The following is a 14,071-nucleotide window of genomic DNA, read 5'->3' as shown; positions in this document are numbered from 1 at the left end:
CAGAACGACCTGGCTATTTCTTGCATGTTTTCTACTGTGTTCTTTTGTAAATTAAACCATGATATTACCATGTTTTTTAGACATGGAACGTAGTAGTACGTTCTTTCCATGTAAACACTGATGAGACAAAACCTTATGACCACCTGCCTAATATGCTGTTGGTCCTACTCGTGAAGCGTGCCGACCCACAAAGTCATGGCCTCTATACTCTAAAAAATGCTGGGTTGTTTAAACAAACCCAGACATTGGGTTACATTTTCAAATGACATTTTTAACCCAATGTTTGAGTTTGTTAGCCTAGAAATCTGGGCCCACCTTAGTGGCAGCAAAAATTGGTCTAGCAACTCTCCGTTGGCTTTCGAAGTGGAAAAAACAAACTCTGGTCAGGCCGATCACATCATGTATAGAGAGTTGGTGGGCGGGCTTAACACAATGACAGCAGAGTTGTGACGGTTCTGCGCTGTGATTTCCATAAGTGATTTTCCTGCTACTTGAAAACAAACAAGATGCTGCTGGCGTCGGCGAACTTTCGATTCGGCTTTTGGCCCTGACTCTGGATGACTTGGAGTTAAGAGAACGTTACTTAACGTCACTAGATCCGCTGTTGGGAAAGCGCTTGGAACTCACTCAGCCACAGCCGTTCGTTGCTCTGGTTGGTTGGCGCTATATCCAATTGCGTGCAGAGGGATATTGAAAGACAACCTTTTATCCCGCCCCTCGGATTGAGGTATGCCAATTGTGAGTTCCCAGACCTAACATCTTGATGTAGGTCTGCTTTGCCAGGCTATGAGTTTGTCCATATTTGACCCAAAATTAAGTTAAAACAACCCAGCACTTTTTAGACTGTACAAGATGCCTGAAGTCGTCCTGTGGTATCTGGCACCAAGACATTAGCAGCAGATCACTCAAGTCCTGTGGATTGATCCATCTTGTTTGTCCAGCACATCCCACAAACATTCAATTGGATTGAGATCTGGGGAATTTAGAAGACCTTGAACTCTTCATCAAACCATTCCTGAACAATGTGTGCAGTGTGGCATTATCCTGCTGAAAGAGGCCACTTCTACCAGGGGAACACCATTGGCATGAACCTGGTCTGCAACAGTGTTTAAATAGGTGGCATGTGTCAAATTGATGTCCACATGAATAGCTGAACCCAGTGTTTCCCAGCAGGACATTGCCCAGAGGATCACACTCCCTCCGCTGGCTTGTCATTGTCCAACACCAATACGGCCATCCACTTGATGTGAAAGAAAATGGAACCCAGGTCCAGTTCACATGCTCATTGTCTGCTCTCTGATTGGTCTGTGGCCACGCGGCTCCATATGTAGGAGAGTGCGATGCACTAGTGTGCTTTGACATATTCCTCCCATTACCGTTATTAAAAATTGATGTGGCTTGTGCTACAGTACACCTTCTGTTGGCTCGGTGCATCGATGAGCCTTGGGCGCCCAACACCCTATCGCCGGTTTGTGTTTTGCTCGTCCTCGGACAACTGTTGGTAAACTCACCCCTGCTGACCGGGAGCAACCCACAAGCCTTGCCGTTTCAGAGATACTCTGACCCAGTCGCCTTGCTATAACAATTTGGCCCTTGACAAAGTCGCTCAAATCTTTATTCCTACCAATTTCTCCTGCATCAAACACATTGATTATGAGAACAATCACTAGATTGTTTTTGTTTGCCATCTAATCTACCAGACCTTAATATGTGGCCTTGTTAGGAGATTATTAATGACATTTGCTTTACCTCTGACTGGTCATAATGTTTTGGCTCACCAGTATAGACATATATATATAAATTACAGAAGTCCAATTTGAGTGAAAATTTGAATGGTTGTACAAAGTTCACAAAATTTGCAATTACTTCTTTTTGCATCTTGTTCCACACACAAATAAAAAGACACACACACACACACACACACAACAAATAAAAAGAGTCTCACCATCCACACAGGAAGGAGCTGCTCTTGTTGTCCCAGCAACTTGCCCAGGGAAGCAAGAACACTTGACAGTTTGGGAGCGCTCCTCGATTTTGTTCTTGTTACAGCAGCGGTGGGCTGCAATGACCTCACAGGTTCCCGCTTTGACATGCACTGAGGAAAAACAACAAGGACACAGAGTCTATTAAAATCAACCAGCTGTTTCAAACTCCCCTTGCCGACATAGGAAACGATGAGGCACTAATGCATATTCTGTTGCTGCCGTTGGCTGCAATGGAAATGAATTTGACATGGAAGCAGCGTATAATTTAATTAATGCTAATGGCAAGCAGTTTTATTTGTCCCATGTCAGAAATCAGAAGAAAATGGTCTCTGTGATCATCAGGTTGGGTTTTACGATTCACTTTAGTAATTGCAAGTAAAACAGTTAAATGACAATCATAGGCCTCAAGCATCTAGAAGGGTCTGCAGGAAATGTGTTCATTTTTTTGGTTTGTTTTGTTTATCTTTCATCTATGACTGAACAACAGCGGGGAGGAACATTACTTGGCATCTGAAAGTGTGCATTCACGCATCATTCTGAAGATCTAAATTGAGGAGTTAAAAAAATAAATAAAGTGAAAAAACATTTTGAAAGTTTTAGTGTACCTTTCAAATCAGCCTTAATTGCATTGGTAAAGATTTTCAATTTAAGACTTGAGTTTAAAATTGATTGAAAAACGGGCCTCCATTTTCCCATTAGCTGGCCAATCTCAAAATCTCATCAACAACATTAAAAACATTTTGCCTCCAATCAATAAAGAGCCTTTAACGTGCGCACAAAAGAGTCTGTCGAGCGGCAGGCCGATTGTGGGCTTGGAAAAGAAAAACAGAGATTTACCGATGCAAACGCTGGCGGGTGAAGGGCTGAACCCCCTTTGTGTGATTATCTTTCAGCCTGAACACACTGCAGGGCCAAAGTTAATTTCAAAAAGTTTCAGCGGATACAAATTGAATATTCAATGGTGGGAGTTTGTTCCTACAGCTTATAGAAAATGATTGCTTTGACTCATTCAATGTGCATTACCGCCTTTATTTATTTGTGCACCATCAACAGTGCTTAAAAAATCTATGAGAAAAACAAACTGGGCTGGGTTACTCCAAGCTGGGGCTTTGGGGGAATTTTTTTTAAGTTACTTTCTCTTAAAGCTACACTGTGTAACTCTTAGTTTATTCTTAGCTAAAAACACTTAGTTCTTTCAAAAATATATGTGCTCATTAATGTATATTTACTTTGTTCAAGTAATAAAGTATTCTCTAATATGTCATTGAAAATACATACGGGTAAGGGGTTCTAATGTCAGTCGCACTCGCCATGTTGCCCCTCCATCTTGAAAGTACATACCCGTTAATTCAAGCTTCGCCTTTCGCGTTTACATTTGAGTTAACGCTCATGGACGGGGTCGAACTGGAAGCCATGTTAGTCTTGGACTACATTGGCCACCGTAGGAGTTAAAACGAAATCGGAATTGAGAGGAACAGAAACTAATATTCACTGGATAGTCATATACCTTTTCACCGCTAGATGGGGGTAAAAATCACACAGTGTAGCTTTAACTGGTAGCAATGACGTGAAATATGTTTTGAGTGTAAATAGTCAAGTTACAACATGCTACATAACTTTTGCATTCATTTAATGGCATGATATATTAAGAATATTCTATTTCAGCGATGTAAAAATTCACTGTTAAAAGATCCAAAGAAAATATACAATTTTAATAAAATAGGAATTCATTATCATTATAAGGTTCATTATAATGAAACATAAATATTGAAACGGAGGAAGCTGAATGCTGAATGACTAACTTTAATAAGCCATTTTAATAAGCCATTTCAAACAGAATATTAACACTAGAGCTGCAATAATTTTCATTATAAACAGTCTTTTCAACCACACAGTATCTAAGTGTTACAATAATTCAAATTAATCACAGAAGTAATGGGATAAAGGTTTATAGGTCAAATTTAGAGCAAATCCCTTTTGAAAGTAACATGACTTAATAAGAATTATACATTTCTTTTTAAAAATCAAGTCACATTTATTTATATAGCGCTTTTCACAATACAGATTGTATCAAAGCAGCTTCACAGTGATAACATGAAAGTAGTACAACACAGAGCAATAATATTGTTAAATATTAAATATTAAATAACCCCAACTAAGCAAGCCAAAAGCAAAAATCTGCTCTTAAAAAGTAGGTAAATAATGGGTACAGCAAGTCATGGGTGCAATCCTTAAGAGCACACACACATTTAAATATTTCGACTGAACCGTAAGTGCCTTTGGTTAAAAAAAAATTGTATGCAAAATGCATAAATGTAAATGATATTATCAGCGTGCTCATGAGCTTCGGTGAAAACTCAAAAGCTTTTCATTTTGGCAGTGAAAATTAACAGTTTCTATGTTTGGCACTGATCAAAATGTGTTCCTTAACTCGAGGTCACGCTGAAATTGAATCAAATTTGCAAAACAAAGAAAGTGTTATGTTCCTGGAACAGAATGTGTATGGCAGCGCCACAGAGATCAGCACTGACACAGGAGCACCTGATCCCGGATCAGCCGTCAACCTACTGTGGGAACCCTCTCTCAGAATAGCTGCCTTCATTACACTGCAGGAATGGGTTGGCGGGGCCTAGAGAAACAGTGCAAACTACTGATTAAGCCATAACCCTTTCAACAAGGTCATAAACAAGCCAACCAAATCTATAGGCAGTATGTGTGTGTACGTGAGCAATCGGCTCCTGTGAAGATTAAGTGGCCGGTGTTCAGCAAGGTGCCCGAGGACCAACAAAGAGAATTAAACAGTTACTTCTTGGCTCCGTAAACTCGACTGATGCGAGACCTTTTCTAAGAAGGTGTTGTGTCTTTCTCTGGACATCTGTGCAAAATTTCCATGGACTTGCAATAGCTGCGATCGATATGTTTCACTTAAGGTGTGCAGGCTGGTCGTCTGGCAGAGTCAGGGAGCGTCTGCCTCAGCAGCACGAGCGGGCACGATCGGGGCGCTAACAGTAATGGGAGCTGGCATAGCTCTTATAGCCACTGCTTTCAACATCACAATCACATACATTGATCCCACATCGACAAGCACTGAGGAAGGTGAGGAATGGATCAACTACAGTAGAAGGATGATAATGTTCATGCTATTTGACAAAAGCCAAAATAAATGAGAAGCTATATTTGATATAAATTGTTATTATTATACTTGATCACAAATACAGTAAAAAAACAGTAATATTGTGAAATATTGCACTTTTAAAAACAATTTACATTTTTAACAATTTATAGCAATTGTTTAAATTTATAACAATTTATAGCCCTATAGGGCTGACGATTTAAAACGTTCATTTAATTAATTACCGTACTTTCGATCCGGAGTATATGTCGGATCAGTCAAAAAATTTGTTGTGAAGACGAAAAAGTCGCTCTGGACTATAAGTTGCATTTATTTAGAAATTTATTTCACAAAACCCAAGACCAAGAAAAGACATTTAATCATGAAAGGCAAGTTATTCAACTACACAATAGCACATAGAACAACAGGCTGAATAGGTGTTGCTCTTGGGGTCCCCCTAAAGTTGGGAAACAGTATTGTCTTCCACTACTGTCGTAAAATCTGTCATGGTTACACTAGGGAATAATACACTAGTAATGTGAAATGTCTTCATCCCAGGTACATTGGCATATATTTCAGCATGTCATATGAATATAGTTTCATGGGTTTTATTTTTTTCAAACGTCAAAATATCGCGTAGCTCAAGTTTACAAGCCAGCGTCTTTATAGTAACGTTAGCCTATTGGCTACTGGTTTACATAATGGATATGCTAATTCAATGTTTGTGTGGTAGATAATAGCCATATTGATGACTATAAAGTTCAAAAGAACAGAATTTATTTTTAAATAGAAATCTGTTCTAATGCCTTTACTGTCATTTTTCATCAATTTAATGATTCCTTAAATTCTTATGAATTGCCTAATCCAATGATACTTTTCATCTGATTTCACAGACGAGGCTCAAGTCCCAGACTAAAATGTATGTTTGAGCGGTTTTAACTGAACAAAACTTGAACTAGCATATCTTAAAATTTTCAGTGCCATTGTTTTGTCATAAGTTGCACATCAGTGCAACTCTTTTTTGTAAGGCATGTTTATTTAAGCTACTTCAAAGTTCTAACTGAACTAACGTCTAATCCTGACTTAATCTAAACCCTGTCTGTGAAACCAGCCCATAATGTTTAAAGTGTCCGGATACTATCATTTACAAATATCACGTACCTTTCCAAATACAATAGTTTATATATAGACACACACATATATATATATATAAAAAGTCTTTCAAGCAATGACAAACATATGGTTATTTCACAGGATTTGCAAATGTTGCTGGCACTTGTCAGATGTGGTTAGGATCTAAGAGTCTTCATGCAGTTTCTCATTAATGTGAGTTGAAGGGTAAAATCATCTAACATTGGGATGTGTGACATTCTCTACTAGGGTAAAGGCCATTTTAAAAATAAAACAGAACAGATTGCTGCCTCAGATGCAAGTATGAGCATTAAGCAGGCATTTTTCCCCCTTATGCCTTACTTTTGTGCTTTTCCAGTCTGTCATTGATGAGCTTTTTTGGACCAGAGCGGCTCTTTTACCACAAATAGTCGGCGAACATATTGACAAATAACAAAAAAAAGGGGGGGAAATACATAAAATCTTCCTGCTAAGCTCCTACTGAATTAGCATAACACAGCCACCCTCTGCTTTGGTGCAAGAGAGAGAGATGACAGACTTTGTGCTCACAAAATTGCTATTCAAAGGTTGTTTTTTCCACCTAAAGTAGAAACACTGTGACGGAGACGCCGGACGAAAATATGCATGAGTGCAAGCTGCTAAACCGTTAAAGCAAAGGCTGACAAAATACAACCATATACCTCAGATGAATGTAGTAAACAAATGATTAAACCATCATTAGCCGAGGACACATCAAAACAGCTATTATGTTGCCATGCTGAACAAAAGCATAAAGGGATGTCCTTAAAGGTACAATCTGCTTTCGTTTCATGTGACAGGCAACAATTACCCATGAGCAATAACAAAGCCTCTTCATATCTGTTAACTCCTCCAAAGCTCTGTTTGCAGCCTCAAAGCTAATAACTACAGGGACAGTTTGCTTAACCAAGAGCAAAAATAAACCATTGCAGACCGGATTGGATTCTGTATCACACAAAACATTCTGACACTTAAATCTCGTGTAAAAATAAATGTCATTGCACTATATAATTGTATAAACTAATGAGATTTCTCATAAAATCAAACATTTGAAAATTCAGACATTTTTTAAAGTGCCCAATTATGCTATTTTAAAGGTTCCTAGTTTTCTTTTACACTCTCAGATAAAATGGTACAAAAGCTGTCACTGGGGCTGTACCTTTTCAAAAGATACACTTTTGTACCTAAAGGCTGCATATTGGTACCTTAATGGTACATATTAACACCTAAAAATGTGCATATTAGCACCTGAAATGGCCATATTAGTACCTAAAATGTACATATTAACACCTAAAATGTGCATATTAGCACCTGAAATGTACATATTACCACCTGAAATGTTCATATTAGCACCTAAAATGGCCATATTAGTACCTAAAATTTACATATTAGCACCTGAAATGTACATATTAGCACCTTAAATGGACATATTAGCACCTGAAATGGACATATTAGCACCTGAAATGGACATAAATAGCACCTGAAATGGACATATTAGTACCTAAAATGTACATATCAGCATGTCGACATGTCCACAACTCTTCCAGGCCTCAGATATCTGAGGCCTGGAAGATCTAAAGATCTAAATCTGTTACAAACCTAAATAGGTTTGTGCAGGAAGAATTACTGACAACTCGTTTCAGGAAGAATAGTTTTTTTTCTTTTGGGAGACACTAATTTTTGCAATAATGTTGCAGCGCTTTTATGTTCACAAATGGCTACACGTATATTACACACTACACCACTGGCCTGACACATGCCTAATGCAATATGCTTAAAAACATAATAGTATTGTTAAGTCGGCAGGTCCATCCTGGAACCAAACACACTTTCATCACTATAGTCTTAGTAGTCTCTCCATCCCAAGGCGCTTGACAGACAATATCAGCCTCACCGGTTCAATGGAGCAGAGATGGTGTTTGTGTGTGTGTGTGGTGAGGAGTGTGGAGTGGTGTGGTCTCTGTGTGTTTTATGGAAGGAGTCTGATACGTCCAAGATGGACTGACTCTTCATGGCAGTCAAGAACCATCAGTTCCTTCATCAATGTTCTATGCTCAATGAAGAAGGAAAGGCAATATTGATTTAGTCATCCGAGAGTTAAATAACATCATGAAGTATTCATTAATGGTGCACTGACCAGAGCACACGGGCACATGCACAAAACATCTTCCTTAAAAAAAAAGAAAACAGAAGTCTCACTTTTCGCACATACACAGTGCTTGGTAAAAAAAAAATGCACGACACTGTTAAAAAAAAAATATATATATATATATATATAGCATACAATCATCATCTATGGAATCTAAATTTCTGTTTTTAAATTGTATTTTATGTTTTACAGCTGCCTTCTTTTAAAAAAAAACACCATATTTGCATTTAATAGTAAACCCTATATATGACATTTAAGTGGTGTACTCACTTTTGTGAGATACTATATATATATATATATATATATATATATATACAGTATATAGCAAATAAAAAATATATATAAATTATTTATCTACATAAATGTACACTACTGTTCTTAAGTTTCGGGTCACTACAATTTTTACGTTACACAAAATCTATTTCAGATCAATACCGTTCTTTTGAACCTTGTAGTTCCTGAAAAAAAAAAAAAAAAAAAAAATCGCATCAGTTTCCACAAACATATTAAGCAGCACAACTGTTTTCAACATTGATAATAAGAAATCTTTCTTGAGCAGCAAATCAGCATTACTTCAGATTTCTGAAGTAATGATTTCGCTCCAGATGCTTATTCCGCTCGGGGCCGCCCACTCTACCCAGAATGCCCTTTTATGCTGGTTTGAGAATACGTGAAATAAGCAATATGTCTAAGGTTACGGAATTCAAATAGTTTAATTGTAGTTGCACACCTCGTAAACCTATAAATTCACAGCAAACACAAGTTAAGAACGAAGAAGGAGAAATTGAAAGGGACTGCGTAAGCAAAGATTCATTTTTGTCATTTACTCAGCAAAGTTGTCGTTCTTTGCTTAGAGGAAAGCGTCTGATCACAGCAATGCGGATATGTTTGCACAAGCTCTGCAATTCGGCATTATCCAGTCAAATCACGTCACTTACAGTACACCACTTTACAAAATTGTTTTAAAGGGGTCATGAACTGGATTTTTAAATTTTATTATATTGTTGTGTGAGGTCAACTTATGATGTTCGCTTGGTTTTTGCATTTAAAAATATCAGTAATAGGCTATTTTCTACCCTAGTTTTGAGCCTAGCTGAAAAACGCACGATTTTTTTGGCGTCTCGCACTGAAGACTTATAAATAAACGCCCACTGATGTGAGTGGATAACAGTTTTGCATATTATAATGAGTTTCAACTCACTCGTCGGTGCACTTGGGGGAAATTGTTTTAAAAACGTCCAATGTTGTAAAATGGCAACCGAAATGATTCGCCCATACATGTTCGACCAACACAGTCTCATGAAGATGCGTATCTATACCACGAGTGTCATTTCTCATGGCATTTATACGGCAAAAATGTTTTTTTCGTGTATATGGTACGCACTACGCACATTATTGTTGTTCTTTTATGTAGCACTTTGGGATTCTTTGGAATGAAAAGTGCGTTATAAATAAAATCTATTATTATTATTATTATTACTAAAAAACCCTGGCTTAGGTTTAGGGGGGAGGGGGTGGGGAGTTTGTGCGTATTATACGCAAAATAGTGCGTATCATATGTACGCGAAAATCGCGTGCCATATACACGCAAAAACTGTTTTTGGCGTATAAATGCCACGAGAAATGACATTTGTGCCATAGATACGAACTTTCATGAGATCGGGCTGGTTCGACCCAGAGTCTGTGTGTTGCACAATACCTGTCAGATCCAATATAGACGGCACAGCACCGCTCTTTACTCTTAATCAATCTGCAAATCCAGTATTCTTATAATATGATGACCTCTTAGATGTCAAAAGATTTGATTTCTCAGTTCATCACCCCATTTAAAGCCACACATATCATTACTGTTATCTATAGGACTACTGTAATTGAGACGTTTGTTCAAGAAATTCATTACAAACAAAAATATATATATACACTGCAGTACAGAGAAATTTCATGTCAGAGCAGGATTTGAGCAAACCTTTCTCTGCCTAAGTAAATTTCCTTACTAACCTATGTCTATAAACCACATTTTTATGCCAAGAAACAAAGCTACAAACTTCAACAACCAAAAATAGATAAGAAAATTGTGCAGCTACATTTTTAGACAGCATGGGTGGTCAGTAAAGCAAATGCTCTTCAACCACATTGAGTTGCACATTACTAGCACATTCCAAGCTGCGCTGCAGGAAATAAGTGCACTCTTTTTCCTCGAGTTCATGATCAAGCTCACTTTCACTCCGTCTGTCCTAACACTTATTACTCAGTGTGACTGCAGCGAAAAGAAAGAGAAATGATTCTCTCTATTTTTTTTTTCTTTGACCGGAGAGAGCAAGTGAAGCAGAGTGGCAACCCAATTACCATACCATCACCATGGCAATTTACAGCAAGTCACTTATGAAATTGTTATGAGGCGATAGGAGAGCAAGCCATCTGCATTCTGCACAAATGCAAGATCAAACGTTCCGTCTCGACACCGCACTGGTTACCTGATCAGAGGTGTTTGGGTGTGAGATGGTCTCTAAAAACTCTAAATGAATAGATGTCACATCAAATGTTCTTTGCCGGGTCAGAGCTTTGACACAAATACGCTGTGTTTTTCCCTGACACAAGGCGCACTGTGATAACCAACGAGCCGTGGAAAGCCCGGGCCGGGGCATTGACAGCAAATTTTCGCCTGCGAAATATGGCTGTTCAGGTTCTGCCGAGGAACAACACACATACACGGGTAAAGTACCTCTGTGGTTGGCAAAGGCTAATGTGAAGTCAACACTCCCAAAACAGGAGTGAGTCTGGGCAGAGGTCCAAAACCTCACACTGGTGTAAACAGAAACTGAAAAACACACAATAACCTCACACATGAGTACCTGTAAATGAAAAAGGCTTGATTTTGATAGTAGTTGTCTAGTTTTAGAGTTTTTGGGTCAAATTTAAATACATATTTTCCCCTTGACATGTGGGATTTATTTATATATATTTTAGGGCTGTCAAACAATTAATCGCGATTAATTGCTTCCAAAATAAAAGTTTCTGTTTACATAATATATGTGGGTGCACTGTGTATAATTGTTTTGTATATATATATAAATACACACACATGCATGTATATTTAAGAAAAAAATATTATTTATATATAAAATATTTATATTTACATATCATATAAATTATATATAAATCTATAAACAGTTTATACATAAAAATATTTCTTAAATATATACAAGCATGTGTGTGTATTTATATATATAAAATATTATAATCGCGATTAATCGTTTGACAGCCCTAATATATTTATATATTTAAATGTATTATTTCAGATTATACATATAAAATACATTTAAATAAATAAATATATAATTTGTTTAAATATATGAATTTCACTATATTAACAATTAAGTAGAAAAGTCGAAAGAGTAAATATATATATATATATATATAGTTATTGAAAGTGCTTCTAATTCTTTCTTTTTTTCTTTTTTTTTGACAATATAAAAAATTCAACAAAATTGATCTGAGCTCATATCTTGAGTTATAAAATCCAAAATGTAAAGAAACACTATTTAAAAACAGACTAAAATCTTCCAATTGAATGTCCTTACCCAAATGAAATGTATTCTTCAGAAATACAATGGTTTTTCATTGACCCTCTATTGTGCGAAACACAAAATCTAATAACAAATTCTAAGGTACGTTCATTTTATTTCCCAGGCAGCATTCTGCAAATAAACATTACAACCCTTTAAGCACAAGTCAACATTATTAATAATTCCATTTCGCTGATGATGCCTTGAGACATCACCAGCGGCATCATCATCATTTAACACAACCCAAGTTTTCCGTCGGCATTATTTCTTTTTAAAGACGAATGAGTGATTTTTTCCTAATTATCACATTAACCATAATGCGATTACCAACAAATCTGCATTTACATGAATGCTTAAACAGTTTGAGAGATATTATTTTCGCATTCTGGGTCAACACATAAGCACACAGCTTAATGAGGCAGAGATAGTGATTCCAAAATACTCTACAGATCATTGCTTACCATTCTCCCTCTGTAAATATCATTCATCATAGTGCTATCCATTTGGAAGATCTCTCTGGCTCTCTTTCCTTCCCCTGCTGTATCCTTTCCCAGACACCAGAGTGCACATAGTGGTCAAGCCAAAGGTTTGGTGACAGATTGCAGTGGCTGACAGATTCAGAACACATCGGCCAAGGGCTCAAATGAACCTCTGTCCGACACCATCCATCTCTACATTGCACCATTAATGGCTGCCCCTGATCAATGGTCCTCCCTTGAGGAATCACGCACCTATCTCAGTCAATGGTCTCTGAATGTTATTACATTTCAGTTGTTGTGAAAAAGAGCAACACCCTGAAACTAATAGAGTCGCTGTCACTGTTTGACACGCACTTGGCAAATGGTGGATGAAAGTAAAGGAGAAGAATACTGCTATTCCGGCATTTCAGAAATGGCATTGAGTCTAGAGAAAAGCAAAAAGAGCTGTGAGATTGGTGTTGTACTCAAAAGTTTACATACCCATGTGAAAATGTTAATTAAAATGTTTGTTTTTTTTTTTGTTTTGTTTGTTTAATACTGTCCCGAATACTGATGTTTACATGGTCCACTAAAAAAGATTTTTCCTGGATGATCCACGACTGTTTCTTTCTTACTTTTTACATCATGATGGTTGTTCACGAGTCCCTTGTTTGTCCTGAGCAGTTCAACTGTCCAATGTTCTTCTTAAACTGTCAAAGAAACAATGTTCTTCAGAAAAATAGTCTCCTTGGTTTTCCAGCATCTTTTGCATATTTCAACCCTTTCCCAACTGTATGGTTTTGACATCCATCTTTTCACACACACAGGTCAACTGAGGGACTCACACACAACTACTGCAAACGCTGAAAACATTCACTGACGCACGATGCATCAAGAATGAACTTTTTCAATCGGATGATCGGTGTCAATTTTAATTCTGTCTTGCAGGACAGTACAACAGTAAATTAAAAATAACATCCATTTTTTATGATTCCTCTTATTTAGTTAAAAAATAACATTTTTGCAGATAAAAACAATAAATGTTTTTTTGATCACAACTGTACAAGTATGTTTACATTTAGCAGGTACATTTTTTAATTTATAATAATTTAGCTAATTTGATGACACTGGCATTTAGTTATGAGCAGCCATATTGTTTTATGGGCTTTTCAATGGATGCCGATAACTAGTAAACTATGAAAGTGAACACTAGCCACTAAAAGAATTTAGACGACTCAAGTCGGCATGAAACGGAAGTCGTGATCATCTTTTCTTCCCTATTGTAACGTATATCCGAGTGAAACTGCTTCTTGAACAAGAAAAAATGTAGGGTGGGAATTGATTTTGTCCATTACTAACTGGATGGTTGTGGTTTGCTATTGCTTCTTTCTGAGAATGCTCGGGAGGACAAACCTGTCACAATGGCTCTTGGTGTCCTTCTCCCACTGTTCTATTGAAAGTGTCCTCACATATGGTACGCTGGTGTGGTATTGGAGGCAGCTCGGCAGCTGATAAAAAGACTTTGCAGGGAGTAGGTACTAAAGACCGCACAGAACAGTACAAGTCAACAGCTACCTGCACTGGATGACATTTCCACCTCTCGTTGTCTACAGAAAACACACAACATTCTGAAGGACCCCTATCACCCAGCC

At 37.4% G+C, this 14,071-nt stretch overlaps 1 protein-coding gene across 1 annotated transcript in view; it reads right to left on the bottom strand.

Moving 5' to 3' along the window:
* The window catches only part of tafa3a (TAFA chemokine like family member 3a), a 100,141-nt gene that overhangs the window by 5,358 nt on the left and 80,712 nt on the right, over nt 1-14,071 (bottom strand). The window contains exon 3 of the mRNA XM_039693494.2: nt 1,946-2,095. Coding sequence (XP_039549428.1) covers nt 1,946-2,095 — 150 coding nt within the window. The remainder of the gene's footprint in view (nt 1-1,945; nt 2,096-14,071) is intronic.

The sequence above is a fragment of the Pimephales promelas genome, chromosome 8 (assembly GCF_988280905.1).
Source record: "Pimephales promelas chromosome 8, fPimPro1.hap1.1, whole genome shotgun sequence".
Lineage (NCBI taxonomy): Eukaryota > Metazoa > Chordata > Actinopteri > Cypriniformes > Leuciscidae > Pimephales > Pimephales promelas.
The sequence above is the reverse complement of the archived record's forward strand: the minus strand, read 5'-3'. Positions and strand labels throughout refer to the sequence as shown.